The 23,100-nt window shown below is 40.4% G+C and overlaps 1 protein-coding gene across 1 annotated transcript in view; it reads right to left on the bottom strand.

Moving 5' to 3' along the window:
- LOC117251802 (ATP-binding cassette sub-family C member 4-like) overlaps nt 1-23,100 on the bottom strand; it is a 64,835-nt gene that overhangs the window by 40,367 nt on the left and 1,368 nt on the right. Inside the window, exons 2-19 of the mRNA XM_033618354.2 lie at nt 11,893-12,003; nt 9,554-9,674; nt 9,215-9,439; nt 9,036-9,125; nt 8,771-8,934; nt 7,520-7,645; nt 7,152-7,401; nt 6,953-7,060; nt 6,636-6,725; nt 4,580-4,771; nt 4,348-4,442; nt 4,175-4,261; nt 3,940-4,036; nt 1,712-1,933; nt 1,349-1,480; nt 1,161-1,198; nt 788-882; nt 201-347 (exon numbers count right to left, since the gene is read on the bottom strand). Coding sequence (XP_033474245.2) covers nt 201-347; nt 788-882; nt 1,161-1,198; nt 1,349-1,480; nt 1,712-1,933; nt 3,940-4,036; nt 4,175-4,261; nt 4,348-4,442; nt 4,580-4,771; nt 6,636-6,725; nt 6,953-7,060; nt 7,152-7,401; nt 7,520-7,645; nt 8,771-8,934; nt 9,036-9,125; nt 9,215-9,439; nt 9,554-9,674; nt 11,893-12,003 — 2,390 coding nt within the window. The remainder of the gene's footprint in view (nt 1-200; nt 348-787; nt 883-1,160; nt 1,199-1,348; nt 1,481-1,711; nt 1,934-3,939; nt 4,037-4,174; nt 4,262-4,347; nt 4,443-4,579; nt 4,772-6,635; nt 6,726-6,952; nt 7,061-7,151; nt 7,402-7,519; nt 7,646-8,770; nt 8,935-9,035; nt 9,126-9,214; nt 9,440-9,553; nt 9,675-11,892; nt 12,004-23,100) is intronic.

Genomic DNA, 23,100 nt, shown 5'->3' with positions numbered 1-23,100 from the left:
TGGATGTTTGCAAAGTGGCGGCAAAGTCAGTAACAGTCTGCTCTCTAGTGGCGAGATGTTAGAACAATAACTCCAGCATCAGGTCCCACTGGATGTTAACATCTCCTAATCATCTCATCGCTCCTGTGCAACCTTGACCGCGTCATAAATAAGTAATCGGTCACCTAAATGAGAACTTGACGCGGAGGTGAGCCACTTACCAATTGGATTGATATCGAAGAAGTGCACCGGGGTCCGGAGGATGGCGTTAAACATGCTGTTGTGTAAGGTTTGGGCTGACCTCACCAGGACATTAAAGAAGACCAAGCTGCGAAGGAAGCCAAACACTACTGAAGTGGCTGTTAAACCTGACAAAAGCACAAGAAGAAAAAAAAAATCCATCAGCATAGCCTTGTGCTAGCCTTGTACCTGTTCCAAGGTCAGCTATGCATTCAAGGTGCCATAATTAAGCATGCTGAACGGCACAAAAAACTCATATATATTCCACGCAAGTTTTTTCCCTTCAATTACATTTATTTTTGTCTTGAATGCTGATCTATCACTGTGAATACAAAGCCTGACAGAGTGAAGAGGCTGGGAGTCACAGGGAGACAATCAGAGCAATCCAACAGCAGAACACAAGAGAGGCACTGCTATCTCCCTGTACAGCTGAGGCCCATGTACACATACACTGGGCCTTGAAGGCCTTGGGCCACAGCCAAAGAACTGTGGATCTGTTCATTGAATGGCTGGCGTATTCAGAGCCTCAACAGTACACAAAAAGCAATGTGCGCTCAGTGAGCTTCACCTGCGTAAACACCTAGGTACAGGTCAAGGTCCAGCTGCTGAGGGAAGCTGCCATTGAGGTGCTCTGTCACATTGATGTGCTTCCGTTCAGAGGCCCTGCGAGTCAGCCACAAAAGAACCAAAAACCCACAAGGACAAATAAACACAATGAAGAAAGAACGCTGCAGCACGAAGGCACTATACAGAACTCATTCCTCCTATCTTGAAGCACAAGGTCAGTTTCAACAGGAGACAGATAATGCCAAGAAAAACAGTTTGGTTCAGTCGTCTTCTATTAAATCATCAACCATTTCCAGCCTCGCAAAACCTGCTACTCTCATTTTTTTTTTTTCTACTGCAAGCATTGGTGTTGTGTAAAAGAAACAAAATCTCACCAGCAAGCGAGCCACCAGTCCTGGAGAACAAATGTAATCTAAGCAAACACACACACAAAATAAACCATCACAAATAAACAATTTATTACATCAATCAATTCTGTAAAAAAACATCACTTGACATAAATTATGTGTTGTATTTTTCCAAAATTAAAAACACACTAAATTAATGAAAGAAATTGACTCACATGTGCTAAGGCATTGAGTAAAATGAGGACCAAGAGGACCAGGAAGTTGGCACCTGCCCTGAAATACTTCACATACATACACAGGCCGACGTTCCCTTCCGAGCGTCTCTCCTCCTCCGTTGATTGCACTACCTACAGTTAGACACTAGTGTCAGTGCCAGTCATCCAGCAACACTTCAGATGAGGCTGTCATGAGCGCCGAGGAAAAGGTGAGCACCTTCTGCCCTCTAGTGGCGGCCAGCATGCACAACAACCCTTTTCCCCACAATGATATTGCTACACAGTGCGCTTAGAGCTTGATGGAAAAAACTTTTTACCAATTACAGCCAAGTTTCTGTAACTTAATGTTTCAGATATACCTACCGCTGCAAGTGGCTCTGCTCCCTCAATCAGAGAGTACTGAGAGGAGGAGAGGGAAGACATTGAGTTGTCAGAGAGCGTGTAGGAGAGGCGGGAGACAGTCGCAGGGATGGGGGTCGTGACTTGCCTCTCCTCTTCCTGGACCTCCTCCTCCTGAAGCAGGGAGGTGAAGTCAAGTCCAGAGCCCTGCAACTCACTGTAGGTCCCCTTTGCCACCATCTGACCCTGACATCGACAGAAAAGGGACGCAGTCAAGAGCAAAAGTACTCACAGTGATAGAAATTTCAGCATCTGTGAGTGACATGATGCATACTCACACTTTCTGCTCTTAAATAGATACTGTTATTGCTGTTTGTCTTTGGTGTTTCTTGCCTATAACTATAAACTATAAACATGATATTTGAACAGAAGAGGATGAGCACCTTGCACCTGTTTCATCCTCTGCCAGTCAGCGTGTGATTATTCTCAAGAAACACCTGATAGCGATTATGCAAAGAGCAAACCTGATGAAGCGATGTGCGAAATGCGTAGTTCGCTCCTCCTTCTGCTTTTAAATGTAAGCTGATAATTAACTAAGTGACAATCTGAGTATCCCTGGGGTGCGCTGGAACTTTTATTTTTCTTGATTCTTGTGGATTATCATGCACAAGCTGCCACCCAAGAGAGAGGCACAGCTGTGCGCAGGGTTTCTCCAGGTTTTTGAATTATGACAGGTTGTTTTTTTGCTTGTACATGCAAATTTTAAACTCTTGCAGACGGGCAAATTCTCCTTGACACACAAATTCTTCAAATTTGTTCTCTAAGTAACAGCATATTAACTGTATTGAGGCTTTCAGATGTATTGTGGCAATAATATAAAAGTTTAATCTTGCATGTAACAACCTTCCTCCATCTTTATAATCATTATCAACATTATTGTTATTCAAAAAACATCTGACAAGGACTCTAAATTGCAAAGACTTTTAAAAATTTATTGATTTATTTGTAATTTGTGGGTTTTTTTTGTAAACTGTATATCTGTAACAATTTTGTAATACATCTAAGTCTGGAGCTCTTGTTCAATTGTGCAATCTTTGTTTTTATCTATGTATAACTGTTGTTATTTTATAGGGGGAGGTATCTTTATAGGCCATTTTTGGCTTCTAACCTCTTCTGCAAAATGTTTTGCAGCTTTTAATTTCTTTTTCCTGTATTTTCTATACGTGTACGTGCTAATAAACTAAACTAAGTGATGGATGTTATTTTTTCTTTTTTTTTGGTGATCAAAGCTGTGGTAAAAGCAGATACTACTGATAAGCAGATAATATCAATACTGCTATTCTATTTCAGATCCCCATAGATTACAATGACTATGTGCAGTTTTGAAGGGACCACTCATAATGAGAATATTTCTATCAAAATTCTTTTTTTCAAGATACACTGTGCAGGACTGTATTAGTTTGTAAAGACGCTCGTAAGTAAAAGAAAGTAAAAGCTGAGCCCAGATACACTCAAGGTTTGATGTTTCACCTCACAATATTTTCATTTTTTTCCGCACTGTCTCTCAGACGCCTGCTGCTTACAGTCTGGCACCTGGTGGCGTCTTTTTTAAAGCCCTGACCTCACCTGAGCGCTGTGGAGGTACACGCTTATAAAGATCCTGAGCATGGAAAATAGAATGGGGTCTAGGTGGGTCATAAGTGATGATTGAGAGGGACTAATTCTGTATAAGTCTATACATTGGTTTTAGGAAAATCCTGTGTAGTCTATCTTAAAATAGAGAAGCTCTGTCCCAATTTTTTTTAACCCCTACATATATTGTACCGTTGAGAAGCTGTTGTCACTGAGCGATGACAAGTAGTAGCGTTTAGTGTGAGGCTAATGTTAGCTCACTTTCATCGTCACCCTAGGCAAACTGCAAGACATGCGGTATGTGAGTACTGCTTTCTAACATTTACTAACCATAATCAGGCCCGACAACTGACAGCAGATTGTCAAACTGTGCCAGACTCATCCTAAAATCAGATATCTTGAACTGACCATCATGTGGGCGAAGCTCATGGACAAGCTGCTGGTACTCCCTGTGATTTCTTGTCTTTCTAAGAGTCTGATGTACCCAAACGTACCATCCCAGTGTCCACCTCCCAAGTGTCTCCATTCCATTCCCAATGTTTATGCAGATTTTATGCAGACCTGAGCATTTTTTCTTTATATATAAACTCTTCTGAACACACACAAACATAAACACACACCTGCTTTAAGACAACAATTTGATCCGCAGCCTTCAGATACTGGAGTTGATGGGTCACCAGGATACGAGGCTTCTTCCGCAAAAGTCCACAAATACACCTGAAGCAAACAAATAGTTCAGTGTTAAAATGGAAATACTGCAGATATATTTTCATGATTTTAACACCTGATTAACGGATATGTGCATTTGACTGGGTTTCTCAATGGAAAACAATAAGGAGACATTGATAGACTCACTCTTCAAAGAGGTGCCTTCCCACCTCAGCATCCACAGCACTGAGCGGGGCGTCGAGCAGGTAGATATCTGCATCCTGATACACTGCTCTGAAAACATGACATACTGTATAGAGGTTATCTCTGTCACTGGCACCGCATAAAAATGTACAATGCTGCATGGTTATCCAGCACACCTTGCTAAGCTGACCCTCGCCTTCTGTCCTCCGCTGAGGTTGGCCCCTCTGTCCCCAACCGTCGCCAAGTCACCACCAGGCAACAGGTCCAAGTCCTGAACGGGGTCCAAATGCAACCCTTACCAGTCATTTACATTTACACTGGCCTCACTACCAGCTCAACTCTTCTAATAGCTAGACTACAGAGTATGAAAATGCAGCGGGTCGTGTCGTAATCAACAGTGATTCTCACTCTCTTGAGGGCGCAGGCTTTCAGAACGCTATCATACTTCTGGGGGTTGAGCTCTTTGCCAAAAAGGATGTTGCTTCGAATCGTACCAGGTAAAATCCAGGGCTGCTGAGACGTGTACGTCAGCTCTCCTTCGACCTTGACCACACCACTTTCCAGACTCAGTTCTCCCAGGATGGCACTGAGGAGCGAGGACTGACATGCGTAAACACAGAACAAAATCAAATGTTTAAAAAGCAATTTTGACTTTTGGGAAATACGGTCAAAATAACTTTCTTGCTGAGAGTGAGATGAGGAGATCGATACCACTGCAACTGTAATGGAACTACAGTCAATTAGCTTAGCCTAGCATAAAGACTGCTGTTCAAGTTTCAGTTTTAGTCAGACTTTGGATGGTATTATCTATAAATACGAGGACATATCGCTCCATGTCTCTCCTCTCATCCACCTTCTCTAAACTGTGCCTTTGTTACTATTATCAGGGGCAGATGTAGTGATTTGGGGGCCACAACAAAAACTGTCTTTAAAGCCTGGTGCACTTCTGGGGGCCTGTCATTGTGTCAGTAAGAACAGATTTATGTTTCCAAGGTCCCATGTTCCCCCTCTCAGTATCCTCTTACTATGACACATTAAGGAGACCTTTCCAAGGGTATTATGTTCTAAGCAATTGGGCCAAATGTTCAATGTTTCCCTAGGTCATGGCTGAGCAGTGGGACATATTCGTCATGCATGCTATGCAAAAATCGGTCCGTGCTATGAATTAAATTACCACCATAGCACCTGTGCTATACCTCTGAGCCACAGCTGCCCACAAGTGGGTCATCCACATCCACCAATTGGAAGATCAGTGGTTCCTCCAGTCTGCATTTCGAAGTATCCTGAACCCCAAAGTGCTCCCGATGATTCTTCCATTGATGTGTGAGTGTGTTAAAAAACTGAGTAGCAGGTGGCACCTTGTATGGTAGCCTTGGCCACCAGTGTATGAATGTGTGTGTGAATGGGTGAGTGTGACTCGTGTGTGTTTGTGAGACAGAGCCGCTTGCTTGTTTGAGGTTGGAGTTTGTGTGCTTGTTTGTTTGTCAACTGATAGTGCATCGCTATTTGTAGGATATCGTGAGACAGAGCCTGATTGCAGGCTACAGATGTGTTTATGAAATGCAGTGCTGTGACGATACAGCCGCTTCATTCACCAGATGTACTGTATATAATGCAGACCTGCCAATGTGCAGATACTTGTGTACTATAAATGCAGGCTGTATAGTAAGAAAGGGGATACACTATATTTTTAAAGGTAGGTAAATGGATGTCTACTGTAATGCCTGTTTTTAGGTGGTGCTGCGACCTCCACAGCATCCCTCCTACCCATGTACATATCTATGTGCAATAAATAGGCATTTAAAACAACATTACATCTGCATTGCTTCAGTAATATACTTATTTGAAAGCTCATGAAAAATGACTTTTTAAACTGCACCCAATAAAGAATTTAATTTGTGTCAAACTACAATGAACTTATTTGATACTTCAATACTCGTGCTACAACTTTGTGGCCTGTGCTACAAAACTTTCAACCTCTGCAGCACCAGTGCTATGTGCAAAAACATTAGTACAGCCCTGCCCTGGGCCAAATGATGAAATCACCCACCTACAGCTTACAGCCTAGTGATGTAAGACTCTTTGAAACCTTTGCCCTCAAATTTGCAGGCAAGACAGTTTTCTTGAATGTAGACATTGATGTCTCTGCAGTGGCTGAACAGATTTTTACCATTCAAACTGAATTTAAGACGTTCATCTCACTTTGTTCTTTTGCTATATGAACTACAAAGATAGCTCTCACCAATCTTTTACAATGTTGGTTTAAATCAAGAGACATGCATGCTCAAAACTCAAAAAGCCTGGACTAGGCTCTTGGGAAAAAACACTAAAACCCCTAACTGACTCAACGCTATAATGCTAGAATCGATAACATTAATAATGGTTTTGAGTTACTTAAAATGTCTCAGATTTATCACCATGTGTGCACATGACTTTAAAACTGAGACTTCAAAACAGACCTGACCTTTCCAGCCCCAACAGGTCCAATTACTGCCACGAGTTGCTCTGGTCTCACTGTGAAAGACACGTTCTGTAAAGTTGGAGCGTCTAGCATCTGTAAGAAAAAATGAATGAAACGCTATCATGTAGTCACTATTCAGTAAGTGTGTTAATGTTGGCTTTACTGATGTAGCTCAAAATCACAAGTCTGTCCCAGAGGCTTCACAATCTGTGTAGCAACACTCTCTATCCTTACTCAGACCCTCGACGGGTGTTAGGATTGTTGCATGTGAGTGTTGTACAGATAGAAAGTAGAAACACGTTGCCCACAGTAATTCTCACCATGTCCCAGTAGCATATTAAATCCTGAACCTTCACCATACAGTCCTTCTTCTCTGCTACAGGAAGCCCCAGATGCTGAGGAGCAACTTCATCCAGCAGAAGAAAATCCTTAGAAGAATCAGATTCAGAGCGTCAGTTTCCACAGGAAGTAATCGACACACACTGGGTATAAACATGGCGTCTGTCTGTGGGTAATTACTTGAATCCGTCTGATGCTGATGAGAGACTCAGAGACCTTCTCTATGGCATAGGGGAAGAAGAGCGAGATGGTGAGCCTGACCGCCCCATAGAGGGTAACTGCCATAAAAATTCTGCTAGCTGACAACTGGTTTCCTGTCAGTATGTAGACGCAGATGGTGATGAAGACGATGATCTTGCTTGCCACAAAGAAAGATGCCATGTTGAGGCCACGCAGGTAGGAGCTTTTCATGATCTTGGAGATTTCCATTCTGTGTAATAACAAGACATGTTCTCAGTATATGCTGTCTAATGTACATATTACAAAAATGTGTTAATAGATTTCAATGATATTTTGTAAAATGGAGGGCAGGTTTGTTTTTGGTTTACCTTCTGACCTCATCCACCAACGCAGAGAAAGGCTTCTCCCACCCATACATCTTTATAACTCGGATCCCAGAGATGACTTCATTCATTGTGCGGATTCTGTCATCTGTTAAGACTGCTGTTTCAGCCCTAAAACAACAAAAACAAAACACAATGTAATCAAAAAGGAACAGTGTGTAGGATATGGTGGCATCCAGCAGTAAGGATTGCAGTTTGCAACCGGCTGAAACTTCTCCCATGTGCCATGAACTCCCAGTAAGGATTCCTTTGGTGTTCCTTTATCTTTTTACATACAAAATGTCATCGTGTCATAATTTTATACTATTAGACATTTGTGTGAAATTTTGTCATAATTGGTATACGAATTCTTGAGTTAGGACCTAAAACTAAATTCTAATCAGTTCATTCTTGAGTCCAAGTGGACATTTGTGCCAAATTTGAGACAACTCCCTCAAGGCTTTCTTGGGATATTTGTTCACGAGAATAAGAGGGATGCAAGGTCACAGTGACCTTGATCTTTGACCTACCACTAAATCCAAATCAGTTCATTCTTGGGTCCAACTGAACATTTGTGCCAAATTTGAGAAAACTCCCTCAAGGCCTTCTTGAGATATTTGTTCATGAGACGGAAGCAAGGTCACAGTGACCTTGACCTTTGACCACCAAAACTAAATCAGTTCATTATTAGGTTTACATGGACATTTGTTTAAAATTTGAAGTTCCCTTAAGATGTTCTAGAGATATTTTGTTCATGAGAATGAGACACATGCAAGTTCACTGTGACCTTGACCTTTGATCTATGACTACCAAAATCCAGTCAGTTCTACCTTGAGTCCAAGTGGATGTTTATGCTAAATTTATAGAAAATTCCCTCTGGGTAGTCTTGAGATATCATGTTCATGAGAATGGGACAGACAACCAGAAAACATAATGCTTCAACGTGAAAATGCAAATGGCCCTGTCTAGAGCCAGTGTTAAGTTTGTTCGTTCTGGGCTACTATAAAAACATGGCTGTGCAACGTGGCAATTTCAGGAGCTGAGGATCCGCTCCGTATGTAGAAATGAACAGCTCATTCTAAGGTAACAATCCTGAACCGATTTTTATTTTCAAATGTTTAGTACACTAAGGAAAACATACTTATTATATTATATTACATTTCTGCCAGTTTATCCCCCTAAATCCTGCACACTGGATCTTAAAGTAGAGAAAACTGTTAATTCTATATTTGATAAATCTGGTGAATTCCTACAAACCTGAGAGTAGAGAACAAGTGTCCAAACAAAGTCTGTACTGGCATCAGGATGAAGAATACAGCCATTCCCGCAAGGCATGATGGGCCAATCGCATACATCAACAATAACATCACCGTTGCTGCTTGTAGAGGACCAATCCACAAAAAGTGCAAATATAAGGTTACCTGTGATAAAACAATGAAGAGGAAAGAGTATGTCTGATGTGTAAGTCGCATGTAAAATATAGATTTAAAGATTAACACATAAAACGCTTTCAGATAATCACCTCGTCAAATCTGTTGACGTCATTGGATAAAAGGTTCACGATTTGTCCTATGGTAGTTTTGGCAAATGCTTTGCTGTCGAGACAAAGAGCCTTTGCAGAACAAAGGTGTTAAATCAATACAAACCACAGGAACATGACAGAGGATGACACTGATACATACATGTCTCATAATGACTGACCTTCCGATAGATCATGTGACACATAGCCACACGAATCTTCATGCCTACTCGCTGGACGTGATAGAAGTAGAGATGATGAAGGGTGGTCAGGCTGATGGTTGACAGGGAGATGCCAGCAGCATAGCCGTATGCCTCGTAGACTGCAGCTGTGTCAGTGGGGTCATAACTCTCAAAGTACTCAATTATCTTCCCAAGCAGCACCGGCTGAACGACTTTGATAATTTCCTGATAGAAAATGAGATTTAAGGCAGACATGTTTGCGGCGTTAAAACAAAGCTGAATTCGTAATGCAGCAGTGTTCTCTTTAGACATTAGTTTCAATGTGAGATTGCACTGTACCCCTATAAAGATGTATATTCCAATGAGTGCATATGATCTCCAGTAGCAAAGAACAAGAGCTTTGGCAAGTCTGGGTGGGCGCAGATCTTTGGCCGCTTGTTGAACCTCTCTGTTCCAATACCTTTGACAAGTGAAAGAAAAGCAACGGTTACTTTCAGTTAGTCATCTACAATGTCACAGCTTAAGTTTCTTAGGTTATGCTTTTTATTTCATTTCATTCATTCATGTTGTTTCCTGTTTTACTTTCAAACTCATGTCTCCTCCTGTTTCAGATCACTTCACTTCCTGCCCCTGTGTGGTTTCCCTCCCTTTTGATGACTTCACCTGTGTCTGATTGTCCATCCCGCCCTGATTAGCCTCACCTGTGTCTCGTTAACCTTTCCTCCCACCAGAGAATATAATGTGTGTCTTGTTTTCTCTCAGTGCAAGTTCGTCTTAGCTCCTTGTGTGTCTAGCGTTCCAGTCTCTTGTTTCCCTGTGTTGTTTTTTTGGATTTTGCCTGTTGACTCTGCCTCATCCCTATTGGATTTGTCTGCCTCCACTGACAGACCTTCTGTGTACTGAACCACCTGTTGAGTTATTTTACCCGAACTGTCTCCAGGGTCATGCATTTGAGTCCACTCTCACCTGGTTCATCAGTTGTTACACTCAATTACACTCAGCTCTCTTTTAATACAAACCTTACATTACCGCAGCTGCAGGATCAGTGTATGTGTGATCATTCATCATTAGCTTCAGCTGTGGGCATTAAACACTCCTTCACTAGATGGTACAGGCAACCTCTTTCTCGCCTTCAATGGGGGGAGGTGCTGACATTTTGACCATGTCACACTCAGCTGTGAATTGCTCCAGTACATGATCATTATAATCCAATAAGGCCAGAAGAAAGTATTATCTGCCAGGAGCAGACTCACCCATAATGTCACTAAACTGGGCACCCCCCCGCTGTGCCTTAACACCTGTCCATGACAATCACTACCAGGAGTGGGACTAAGGTATATTTATGTTATAGTCTAGTACTCAAGTGACAAAACATGCTTTAATGCCAAGCAACAAAACCAAGCTCTCCACTCAAAAGCTTCCTACAAGTGGCAGCCACTGCTAGAGGTGTGTGGCAAGGAGCATGCTCTCATGTGATAGTTTAAGAAGTACTGTCTATATATAGGTGGGCTCCCCTCCAAGCACAAAGTGAACTCTGACGCCAAACTCCCTCAGAGGGGGTGGTCTGTCCCTTATTTAGAATATGTCAGGGCTGAGAGGTGCCAGGCAGTGGTGGGGGGGTGGGGGGCATCCATGAGTCTCTGGTTGGCTCGTAAACACTTGGATTTTCTCCCAGTGTAGCAGGGGATCATTTCAATATGACTGCTGCTTCATATGAGAATAAAGCTCTGATTGTTTACATATAGTAGTCTTGAGTAGTATGCCTTTGCTGAGGTGGTGGATCAGGTCTTGGCGAATGCACAAATGTCAAGAAAAAGAATCTGATCAAAACTTGAGTAGTATATCAGTGGACATCTGTAGTAGTCATGGACGATCCATAAGATATTCCATGTACAAGGTACCAGATGTCAAGAATAAGAATCTGATCAAAACTTGAGTAGTTTTGAGTTTATGATTACTGATCATACAGATGTTCTGGACACTTAACATGAGAAACTAACATGTCAAATGATCACTATATGATGATGATTGGATTCCTGTACCTCAGAAACTATTAGACGGATGATGGATACTTTTCAAACTGCTATCATTGAGGTCAGTACCCCCCAAAACTGGCAATGACTGCTAGTAAGAAAGGGGTCTGTAAAGTACAGCAGGGATGATCAACCTGCTTAGCCCAGAGGCAACTTTTGCAAAATGACAGAGGCCAGGGGCCGATGAGAAACAATCGCTATTAATACTTATCAGATGAAATTAATAAACAAGGCAAATCCAGTTGTAGGGACGTTCCTAGAATTTGAGGACTTTCAGGGACCCCTGTCAGAGGGTTCAGGGGATCCTCCCCTGGCACTTTTTTTTTTTTTTTTTGATAGACAAGCTCTGTTTTGATGCAATTTATATGTACTTTGGCACTTTGTCTACATTCAAAGTACAGAAAAAATTCCCATTGTGAATTAGAAAATGGTCAACAGGCAACCCAGCACTAAGTCGAGTATCACTGACAAACAGTAACACATCACTGTGGCATCTGTTATCCCTAGAATATTTGTGGTACTCCCTACTTTGAACTTTGGAAGAATCACAGTTAAAAAGTAAAAGTATGTTCCAACACAATAATAATCGGAAATTACAATACACATTATTACTATACTAATAAAAGACATTATTCATTGTCTTACCATTGTAGCTCCTCCCCGAGTCTATCCGATGCATCCTCTGGGAGAACTTTATACATGTCATCTTCCTCCAACTTCCTTTTGTACCCGATTTTGAACAAGGGGTTCAGCCAACTGGAGATAAAGTACGTGAGAAGATGCTTAGTAGCTGATTGAACTTAGTGTTCAAAGAAACTAACTTTTATCTTATTAAGAAAACATGAAAATAAATGAGAAAGTATGTTTTCACCAGAAGACAGACATGTATAGCTACTGTACAATATGGAAGACTTCCACCTTAACGAGCTGCAACATTTAAATACTACTTGTTTTGTTAAAGGTCCAGTTTGTTGAATTTAGGGGTATATTGGCAGAAATTGAATATGATATTCACAACTATGATTTCATTAGTTTATAATCACCTCAACTTGAGAATTGTTATGTTTTTGTTACCTTAGGACAGTTGGTTACTGTGACAGTACAGTGTGCTGTGGGATTTTGTGATAGTCACATATTATTATGGCAACATTCAGCTGGGCCTATCCAAAAAGTGATTAATGAATTTTTACTTGACAGTATCAGTATGTTGTGTGCACCCATTTCCTAATAAAGAGGCAAACTCTTGCTAAATAAATGTAATTTAATTGAATTTATTTTTTTTTTAAACTTCACAAGGAACCTGTTTATATCTACATACTTGTACGGAGTCTGCCATGTTGTTTCTACATTGGCCCAGAATGACCAAATCAAATACAGATAAAAGTTTCAGTTCTGCAACCTCACAGCTAGATGCCACTAAATCCTACACACTGGACCTTTAAGCATCAATCCTTCAGAACAATCTGTTAATTTATCCTACTGTAGCACACTCCCAAAACTTGAACCTTACAATTAGTAAGTGTAACCCTGTCTCTTGTATTGTTTACTTCGACACTCTGTCCCCTATGTTTAAAAAAAGTGCAACACAAATAAAGTGATTATTATAGCGGCTACTGTTACTTCACCATTGAAACAGTAGTAGCTCACTTTTCCGTGCTCCATGCCACTCTAGAAATACTCTGCACATGCCTGGCTGTTGTGGTTTTAAACTACACGGATAAACTTACACCCAGCTCCCTCCTGCATGTGGGCACTGTGAGCTTTAGGCATGGACAGATGCTCAGCAGCTACCTGCTATCACATACTGGCAGATTCGAACTTCCGGGATTGATAACTCTTACGTGAAACGTTGTTAAAACACAAAACACGCACATTTTCAACCGTAGTAAGATAGACAACGAGCTACAACCTAATTTTCATCAAAACGAGCCGTCCTCGGAGCCACACCAAGAACATTAGTGTTTACGTGCAGCCGGCTGTGAGAGCAGCGTACAGGGATCGTCTACAAAGTGCAACACCGAAAAGAGATATTACAAAAACATTCAATAACTTCACTATAATACAGTGTAGTGTCACCAAAATCACTACACACTTAATTTATCTCCTACAGATTACACTACAACACTTATTTGGGAAAATAAGGTATTTTTCATAATTTCTGGGAAATTTTATTAGGAATATTAATCAATAACTTCACTATAATACAGTGTAGTGTCACCAAACTCACTACACACTTAATTGGTGTCCTACAGATTATACTACAGCACTTGGTTTGAAAAAAAGCTTTTTTTTATAGTTTGGGGGAATTTTTATTAGGAGTTATATTCAATAACTATTACAGTTTAGTATCAAAAACCTCAGTTGAACCCACTTAGTTCGGGAGAGAGGGCTTTAGTATAATTTGGGGGATTTGAATTTTGTTACATTTTAGTATGGTGTGGTTGCCTAATTGCTACTACCTTGAACCAATCAAATGAAGGATGGATAGGGTGACTAAGTCACTAGCCAATCAGGAGCAACTTTCAATTAAGCTCTACACGCAGTGATATTTCAGTCTGCAAAACCTCTATCATGGAAAAAGGAATATGTCAACTGTCTATGCATATGGAAATGTGCCTCCAGTCCTGCTCCGTGGTTATATGTAAGTAATCTTTTCATTGTAATTATTAACATATTTGTGCTATGCTTTTATACTTGTTCAGACTCTTAAATTTCTACTAGATTTTGTGCATATTCGACTAACTGAAATTTTACTGGATATCAGCTCCAAACTAATGTATATTTTCTGAATCTGAATAAATAGCATAAAATGACGAAGACACATGATGTCCCTAAACTATCATTAACCATATTGTGAAATAATACTGAAATTACGAATTAAAGGGATAGTTCGACATTTTGGCAAATTTGCCTATTGCCGTAATCCCTATAGTCATATGAGTAGGTACATTACCTTTAATTGTCAGTGCCTGCTGTTCTGAGATCGGTGGGACAGAGCTGCCTGCTGAAATGGAGGTGAACGGTGCAGGTCCCTCTTTCCCTCAAAACTAATCAAATACACTATCAACTACGTGAAACTTCACTTTGCTCCATGTCTTCGGCTTGTTACTGCAACCTTTTACAATGCATGATTTACATAAACACTTGTAAACTTTCCTCAAACCTTCCGGTGTGTCCAGCTGACAATACCGCAAATGGCTACAAGCAATAACTACGGCACTGTCTCAGCTGCGCACTGTGTCACTCCGCCCAGTGGTTTACTCAAGAAAGTAGTTCAGAGTATTTGCTTCATGTGTCGTAATGTTACTTAATTATACATTATTATTTCATAGCGTGGGGAATGCGCAAGCCATGTGTTTTCCACTAGAGCGTTTTGGAGTCATTTGATGGTGTATTTGATTAGTTTTGAGGGAGAGAGGGACCTGTACTGTTTACCTCCATTTCAGCAGGCAGCTCTGTCCCACCGATCTCAGAACAGCACGCACTGACAATTAAAGGTAATGTACCTACTCGTGTGACTATAGGGATTACGGCAATAGGCGAATTTGCCAAAATGTTGAACTATCCCTTTAAGGACATTTTTATGTGGAATTATGTGGATTTTTTTTTAGTTCTTAGTTATGTATAGATATGTTCATGTACTGCTTGTGTCAAGTGTCAACCATGGTTTTACTGTAGATTTTAGCTCTATCAAGACTTTCTTACACAAACTCACTTTATTTTGACAAAAGGTTTTAGCTTTTCCTGTCCCCTTTCCCTAGGTTAGAGGCAATTTAAAGACAATGGGAAGAGTTTAAAAAGGAAGCAGAGCTCAGAGGAAAGACTTGTGGGCAATGGCAGGTGGAATGGAAGCTACTGTCAGATCAATGAAGAGTGTTAATATTACAAACAGAGAAACAGAGTATTCCTCAGAAATCTGGTCTGAACTATCTGTAACCATTTTTGGTCATGATCAGAAGAAAAACCGTCATTGACTGTGGGTTATATGGACCAGAAATAGAAAAGGCGTGAGGGACCTGACTATTAAACAACAGGACAAGACAAAAAAGACAGAGGAAGACAGCCATGCTAGAGACCTAGTATCAGATGAGGACACAGAAGAGAATGAGGCAGAGGAAGAGCAACAGGAGATGCCATTACAGACAGGAGTTCAACTACAGGAAGTGACAGATGAAGACTCACATAAAGATGAGGAAGAAGACAAACAACAGAAGATGTCATTACAGACAGGAGTTCAACTACAGGAAGTGACAGATGAAGACTCACATAAAGATGAGGAAGAAGACAAACAACAGGAGATGCCATTGCAGACAGGAGCCCGGCCTAAATATGGAAAGACATGGAACGGATGGAACGGAGAAAGTTGCCAGTGGTATCAAAGAGGTTAACAATTGGAAATGGAAACCAGCCTTGTTCCCCAATCTTTCAAACATGCAGTAGTTCAGCCTCTTTTAAAAAAAACAGAATCTTGATCCCTGTCGTTAATAATTATAGACCAATTTCCAAACTTCCTTTCCTATCAAAAATTCTTGAAAAAGTAGTCTTTAATCAACTGTTATCCCACCTGGCTCAAAATTGCATTTTTGAAAAATTCCATTCCGGCTTCAGACCTCTTCACAGTACAGAAACCGCTCTACTCAAAATAACAAATGACCTTCTTCTAGCTGCTGATTCAGGTAACTGCTCCATCCTCCTGCTCCTGGACCTCACCGCCGCTTTTGACACAGTAGATCACTCCATTCTCATAAACAGATTACACAAATGGGTGGGGGTCTCTGGTTCTGCCTTAAACTGGTTTTCATCATACTTATCAAACAGATCCTTCAGTGTTTCCATCAGTGACTCATCTTCTTCCTCAGCTCCCATTTTCTGTGGTGTTCCCCAAGGTTCCATTCTCGGTCCAATCCTCTTCTCCATTTACTTGCTTCCGTTAGGCCAAATTATCCAAAAACACAATATTTCTTTCCATTGCTACGCAGACGATACTCAGACGAGCCTGGAAAAAACAAAATCTTCTGCTTGTCGTCTTCACTTATCTTGCCAGCAAGTTTTTCATCCTCCACAGTCGACTTCATGTTGAAAGCGTACAACTCCAGGCCGTTCTTAGCAGACACCTTGTCACGCTGGACATCGTCTTCAGCCTTGTACTTCTCAGCTTCCTGGACCATGCGTTCAATGTCCTCCTTGCTGAGACGACCCTTGTCATTGGTGATGGTGATCTTGTTCTCCTTGGCTCAACCAGAACAAACTCACAGACCTCAATAATTGTCTTGCAGATATCAAGTCCTGGATGTCCACAAACTTTCTCCAGCTCAATGAAAATAAAACTGAGGTTATTTTATTTGGTCCACAGCATCTAACAAACAGTATTTCACCCTATCTTGGTCCATTCACCCCATCTGTCAAATCACATGCAAAAAATCTCGACCCAGCATTGAAATTTGATAAACAAATCAACCAAGTAGTAAAATTAAGCTCCATGCAGCTCCGCACCATCTCCAAATTCAAATCATTTCTCAGTTCCGCCGACCTGGAGAAAGTCATCCATGCCTTCATATCATCCCGTCTTGATTACTGCAACTCACTATATCTTGGTATACCTCAGTCATCCTTATCCCATCTTCAATTAGTTCAAAATGCAGCAGCAAGGATACTAACAAGGTCAAAAAACTCAGATCACATCACTCCTATTCTTGCCTCCCTACACTGGTTGCCTGTCACCTACAGGGTTAATTTTAAAATTTTGTTGTTTGTTTTTAAGGCATTAAATGGTCTAGTCCCCCCCCTTATATCACCGAACTCCTATCCCCTTATCACACTGCCAGAGCACTGAGGTCTTCTGACCAACAACTACTCTCTGTCCACAGAACAAGGACAAAGTGCTATGGGGACAGGGCCTTCTCAATAGCTGCCCCAAAGCTGTGGAATTCCCTTCCTCCCCCTATCCGTTTCTCCCCCACTATAGACACTTTCAAGAGTAACCTTCAAACGTATTTCTTTTCTTTAGCTTTTAACTGTATATAGTGTCTACTTGTTTGTTTGTTTATTTGTTTATATGTTTTTCCTTGGTATGTGGAGTAAAGCACTTTGAATCAATCTTGTTGTGTGTAAGGTGCTATATAAATAAAGTTGAACTTGAACTTGAACAATTACAATAAACAGATAGAAATGGCAAACAATTGTTCCACTGCACGGCTCAACAAAACTGAAGGCAACCATGGACCAACATCTTATACAACAGTTTCCGACAGAAAAATCCCTGTTGTACTCTTGCCTTCAAGAGCCAGCATATCAAAACTCCTCACAGCTGGAAAATTAATAGTCCATATTTAAACATCAGTACAGTTTGTACATTCCCTTCCTGTAGTACAAAATACTTCTTTAAAAGGAAAAGGGAGCCAGTGGGAGAAAACCTGGTTAAGATATCTGTGCTCCAAAGAGGAAAAATGTCACACAAAACAAGTGAAAAAAAAATCAGGCCTGCAGCAAACACAAGAAGAGGGAAAATAGCAAGAGCTATACGCAAAGGAGTGAGCCAACTGTACTATAGTAAACTTAAAAAAATAGCCGATGCCGAGCTGATTTCAGGAACATAACCCGAAGTTGGAACAAAAATGTTTAGTTCAGAGGTTAGTAAAGGGAAAAGAATTCATGATGATGTTCCTCACTCACAATATCATGAAGGAATGTGACTCCAAATTTCACAAGATGTCTGGCTACATACAGCACTTTCAAGTTGACCCCTTTGGTGTACACATGTATACTGAAACAGGAGTAAGCATAGTTGTGCAACACCTGAGAAAGAAGATCCTGCTGACCTTATACCTAGATGTTACAGGTAATGTTCCATCCAAAGTTCCCGGGCAGACCAATAAAGTCCTTTACTACTCTCTCACTCTTCCTGGAGGGGGTCAGAATGCACCTCCCATCCCAGTCTGTGAAATGCTGACAAATGAACACTCTGTACCACCAATCACATTCTGGCTAATGCAGTTCTTCAGAAAACTGTCGCAGTACACAAAACTAAGAGTACATCAAGTTGAAACAGATTACAGCTGGGCACTAATGCAAAGTGTTCTTCCGTCATTCAACAGGGAGAGCATTGTTAGCTACCTAGACAGGGCTTTTTCTATTTCTTCAAAACTGAAGACATGGAAGGACATCAGAATGTTTACAGTGCTACACATATGCTCTGCACACGTGCTCAAAGCTGTCACTCAGTCAATTTCAAGAAAAACAGCAGACAAAGGATTGAAGGATTTTGCGACATTTGGTTTTGCCAGGTTACAAAACACTACCTCAGTGACGGCAGCACTCAAAATCTTCCGCTCACTGTGCACTGTACTAACTGGCAAATACAACAACGACACTGTCCTGAGTAATCTGAAGGTCATGCAGGACTTAATAAAAAAATTCCTGACACAGAAGAAACTGAAAAATTAGATGACAGCCCCTTAGCTCAGGAGGAAGATGATGAAGAAAGAAGAAATGCCCACACAATTGTTGGCAGATCTCCCTTCACATACGAGTTCAAGAGGGTCCTGGAGGAGGTACAGAGAGAGCTCGAAAAAACAGATGCTGAAAGCCCACACGATGAGGAAACTCCATACTTATGCCCAGGCGTTGTTGATGTCTTTTTTGAGAACTACCTCGGCATTTTTCCCCTGTGGAGTGGCCTGCTTTTGGGGAATTTGAAAAGGTATGCATCTGACAAAGAAGATGACACATTTGGCCCAGGTAAAACAAGGGACACAAACTGCCATGTGGAGAGATGGTTTGGAATTATCAAACAGTCAATTCTGAAAAAGCAGAGGCGACTGAGGCCAGGGACATTTGTCAGGAAAATGTATGGCTCTCTGCAGAGCAGAGAACACATCATGTCTCATAACTTCTCTGAGCAGTTACTCCTTAAACCCATGCTACCAAAAGACCTCAGTCAATCTCAGGAGGGTTGGGCAAAGCGAGATGGAGCAAAGCCCCAGACTGCCAGTTCCAAATTTTATACTGCTCCAACCACTATTCCAGTTCAAAAGAGAGCAAAGTCAACTCTGAACACTGGCAAAGATCTTCAAAAGAGCGCAGATGGGAAGAACAGCAGCAATGTCCTCACAAGTAAAGGGTCCACGTCTGCCACAGAGGTACATTTTTGCTGATCATTAAAATGAAATGACTGCTCAAAACAGATTAAAACCAAGTCAGTAACTGGGTTTCCATCCAAATGTATCGCAAATTTTAAGCGAATTTTGTGAAAATGGGCAAAAGAAAATGCAAATTTATGCACGTTTCCATTCATTATTGTTTTGCGAGTATTGGGAGTCAACAGGTCGAGCAGAAGGTGGCGCTTCTCATGAAAAATAAAAATGCAAAAGAACACCCGTAGAAGAAGAGGTCGCCATGAGATGACGTCATTGAGAGCGTCTCATGTTCACAACTGATGTAAACAATTACCGGCACATGCATGACTACAACGAGATGGAGAGATTCCTTGGGAACTTCTTGGCTATTGCGAGAGCTCTCATCACACTCATATCAGCGTTGTCAGCGTAGCCTACATAATGCCATGATGTCTGTGTTGGTACACCAGGCAGCGCACATGATGCAGCGGTATTCAACACATCCAGTCTATTCAGGTAAGTTGTGAAATAGCCTACACTCACCTGACACTGGAGTAATTACCTCTCTCTAAGTTCACACAGGTGTGTGTGTGAAGTAGAAGTAGGATTCGGTAGTCTACGTCATTGTTTATTCGCTAAATCTGTTTCCATTGCCAAAAGTCGCATTTTCCTAATATCGATATGCTGACTTTTCCACCCCCTCCAAGCGTAAAAACTTTTTTGCAATATTTCGGCCTTTTTTTGAATTTCTGGCGTTTCCATTCAAGTTTTTTTTTTTTCGCAATTGTTGAAAATGCGAATAATAATAGGTGGATGGAAACCCGACTAGTGTAATTTGCACTTTCCAGAGCTATACTAGCATTGTTAAGGAAGCATTTAGAAACATTAAGCATCAGTGAGGCAGTTGTATTCACTAGGCTTGTGCCGGTTTGAAAATTTTCCAAGCCAAATATCTAACCGAACCGATATATTGAATTATATACCTAATTTTACCACTGGGGGTCGCATTTGAGCTATTTTTCCCAATAAAAGCCCATTACAGGTGGAATGCGCTTCCAATCCGCCAATACACACAAGGTTACACAAGAAGAAGAAGAAGAAGAAGAAGAAGCAGAAGGACACCAAGAAGTTACTAGGGCAACAAACTGAATGGACTGCTGACTTCCTCGCACTTTTCCCCGCTCCCAATGAAATTTGATTTCTCGCAGCAGCAGGAGACAGCTGAGCAGAGTCCCTCTGCAGCCTCTGAGACAAACTAAACAAAACTTGTAGGCTCCTCCACTTCATTTATAAACAAACATAAACCTTATTAAGTTGTCATAATGCATGTTACAATGCAAGGTAAGTTTTTTTTTTTTTTCGTTTTATCCGGTTGACGTGAATTAAACTGGGTGGAGCTCTTAAACTCGACCGAACCAGTTAAAGCGGAAATCAGCCCAAGCCTAGTATTTACATCCAAGGTGTGTTCATGGAAAACCCTGGACACAGTCTCCCATAAAATACTTTGATTAATTTTGAATAATGTGAGAAAATATTCATGAATACAGAACGATGTGGGATAGTTTGACAGCTTTCTCTATAACAATAATAATTATAATGATAATAATCTTTATTTATAGAGCACTTCTCAAAAACTACATTATAAAGTGCTTCACAAAAGCCAAGATAAAGACGTCATAAAAACATCAGGTTTAAAACAAAAGACAAAAAAAACAGAAAACAGATAAAAACCCAAGTAAAATCAGGAATGGCTGTCCGATAAAAGTATGTTTTAAGAAGGGACTTAAAAGAGATCACAGACTCAGGACAGTTGAATGTTGAAAGTATTGCAAATGCTATATTGATTACAGTTTCATTGTTCATATCCTTGTAGGTTGACGCCCTTTGGACATGCAAGAAGGTGAAAGAAGGTCTGGAGTGTGACTTCAGACAAACCAGTCTTTAGCTAAAGTGTTGCATCAATGACCCATTCTCAAACATGTTGACAACAATGTGATTAAATATGACTTAAATTTAGTCTCTACATTACCATTACCAATATACCAATATTTTTGTGTGATTAATTTAAAGAGCAGATGGCAAGGCAAGGGTTAAAAAAGGTTAGTATAACTGTAATCATTATTATATTATCACTGTAGTAGTCTTGTTTTTAACCAATACATTTACAATAGCCACTTCGCCTTTTTGGTTGGTCCTGTGGAGGAAAATACATAATATATTCTCATCATGAAATCTTTGTTTTTTGGTTCAGTATATTACAGAAAAAATACAGTTCTTTTTCCAGTTTCACACATTTTGTCAGGTCACATTTGATGACATTCTGATATGTCAAACACTTCCTACAAACTTAACAGTAATAAAGGCCTGTATTTTCTTTTTTTCAGTTTCAAAGGATGAGTTCTGCTCCTTCTGTGGCAATGAGGACCTGCCCAAGACTGCTGTTGATGCTGTCTGGGTGAGACTTGGACATCAATAGATAATCTGAATAGTGGATAATCAGTAGATAATCTGGGGTTAAGAACCAGACACAACATTAAAGTATTCAAATATTATATACTTTTATGTATTACGTAAAGGTAACATTTTCTTAATATGTTTAATGAATTTATCCCTGTAGATTCAGTATGGAACTTGCACAAGATGGTTTCACACGCAGTGCCTTGGAATGACAGCGGCAACGACACCAAACAAAGATACCCCTTGGTATTGTGTACTGTGCAACAACCCTAAATAAAGAGGCTGTAGGTGAGTTTGGTGAGGTCTTACCTGACATAGGAGACTTTCTATGTAAAAATAGGACTGTGGATTTCTATCATTAATAATGTACAGTAAGATGTGTGTGTGTGTGTGTGTGTGTGTGTGTGTGTCTATTCTAGGAGCGTTCATTTTGCCGTAGTTATTTTTCATATAATTTTACTGTATCACAGATAATCAAAATGCTGTTTTTGAGTCTCAGGTCTCAGTTCATTATCTTAAGGTCACTGCTTGGCTGAGTGACTGAATTTGGGTTTTTTTGCCGTGTGTGTGTATATATACTGTGCATGTATATTTTATATATATAATATGTGAGTTGAAGATTAAAAGAGTGAACTAGTTTTGATGTCTATTGTCTTTATGTATGTGTGACTATATTTCTATTCATGGCAAAGACACAATACAAAATGTCAAAACTTTCATCCTTCTCAGAAGACGCAGCTTAGTAAATATGAGATGGATTGTGTGTTTGAATCTGTATGTCAGTTTAACCAATGTTCTGGTTTGCTGAAAGCAAATGCGGCAGCTACTTATATGGTTTTGTTAAAATAAATCAAAGTAAAACTGTTTTAAAAACTAGGTTTTGACTGACCACCAGGGATCTCCTGGTGTTTGAGGAGAATTTGGGACCACTACACTTTATCTTACAATTAAGACAATTAAAAAGGAAGACATTTTTCATACTAAGTGTTGTAGTGTAATCTGTAGCAGACCAATGAAGTGTGTAGTGAGTTTGGTGACACTACACTGTATCATATTGAAGTTATTGATTAATATTCCTAATAAAAATTCCCAGAAATTACGAAAGATGCCTTTCATTCAAACCAAGTGTTGTAGTGTAATCTGTAGCTGACCAATCAAGTGTGTATTGAGTTTGGTGACACTACACTGTATTATAGTGAAGTTATTGATTAATATTCCTAATAAAAATTCCCAGAAATTACGAAAAATGCCTTTCATTCAAACCAAGTGTTGTATTGCAATC

This window comes from Epinephelus lanceolatus, chromosome 14 (assembly GCF_041903045.1).
Source record: "Epinephelus lanceolatus isolate andai-2023 chromosome 14, ASM4190304v1, whole genome shotgun sequence".
NCBI lineage: Eukaryota > Metazoa > Chordata > Actinopteri > Perciformes > Serranidae > Epinephelus > Epinephelus lanceolatus.
This window is presented reverse-complemented; position numbering and strand designations above follow the sequence as displayed.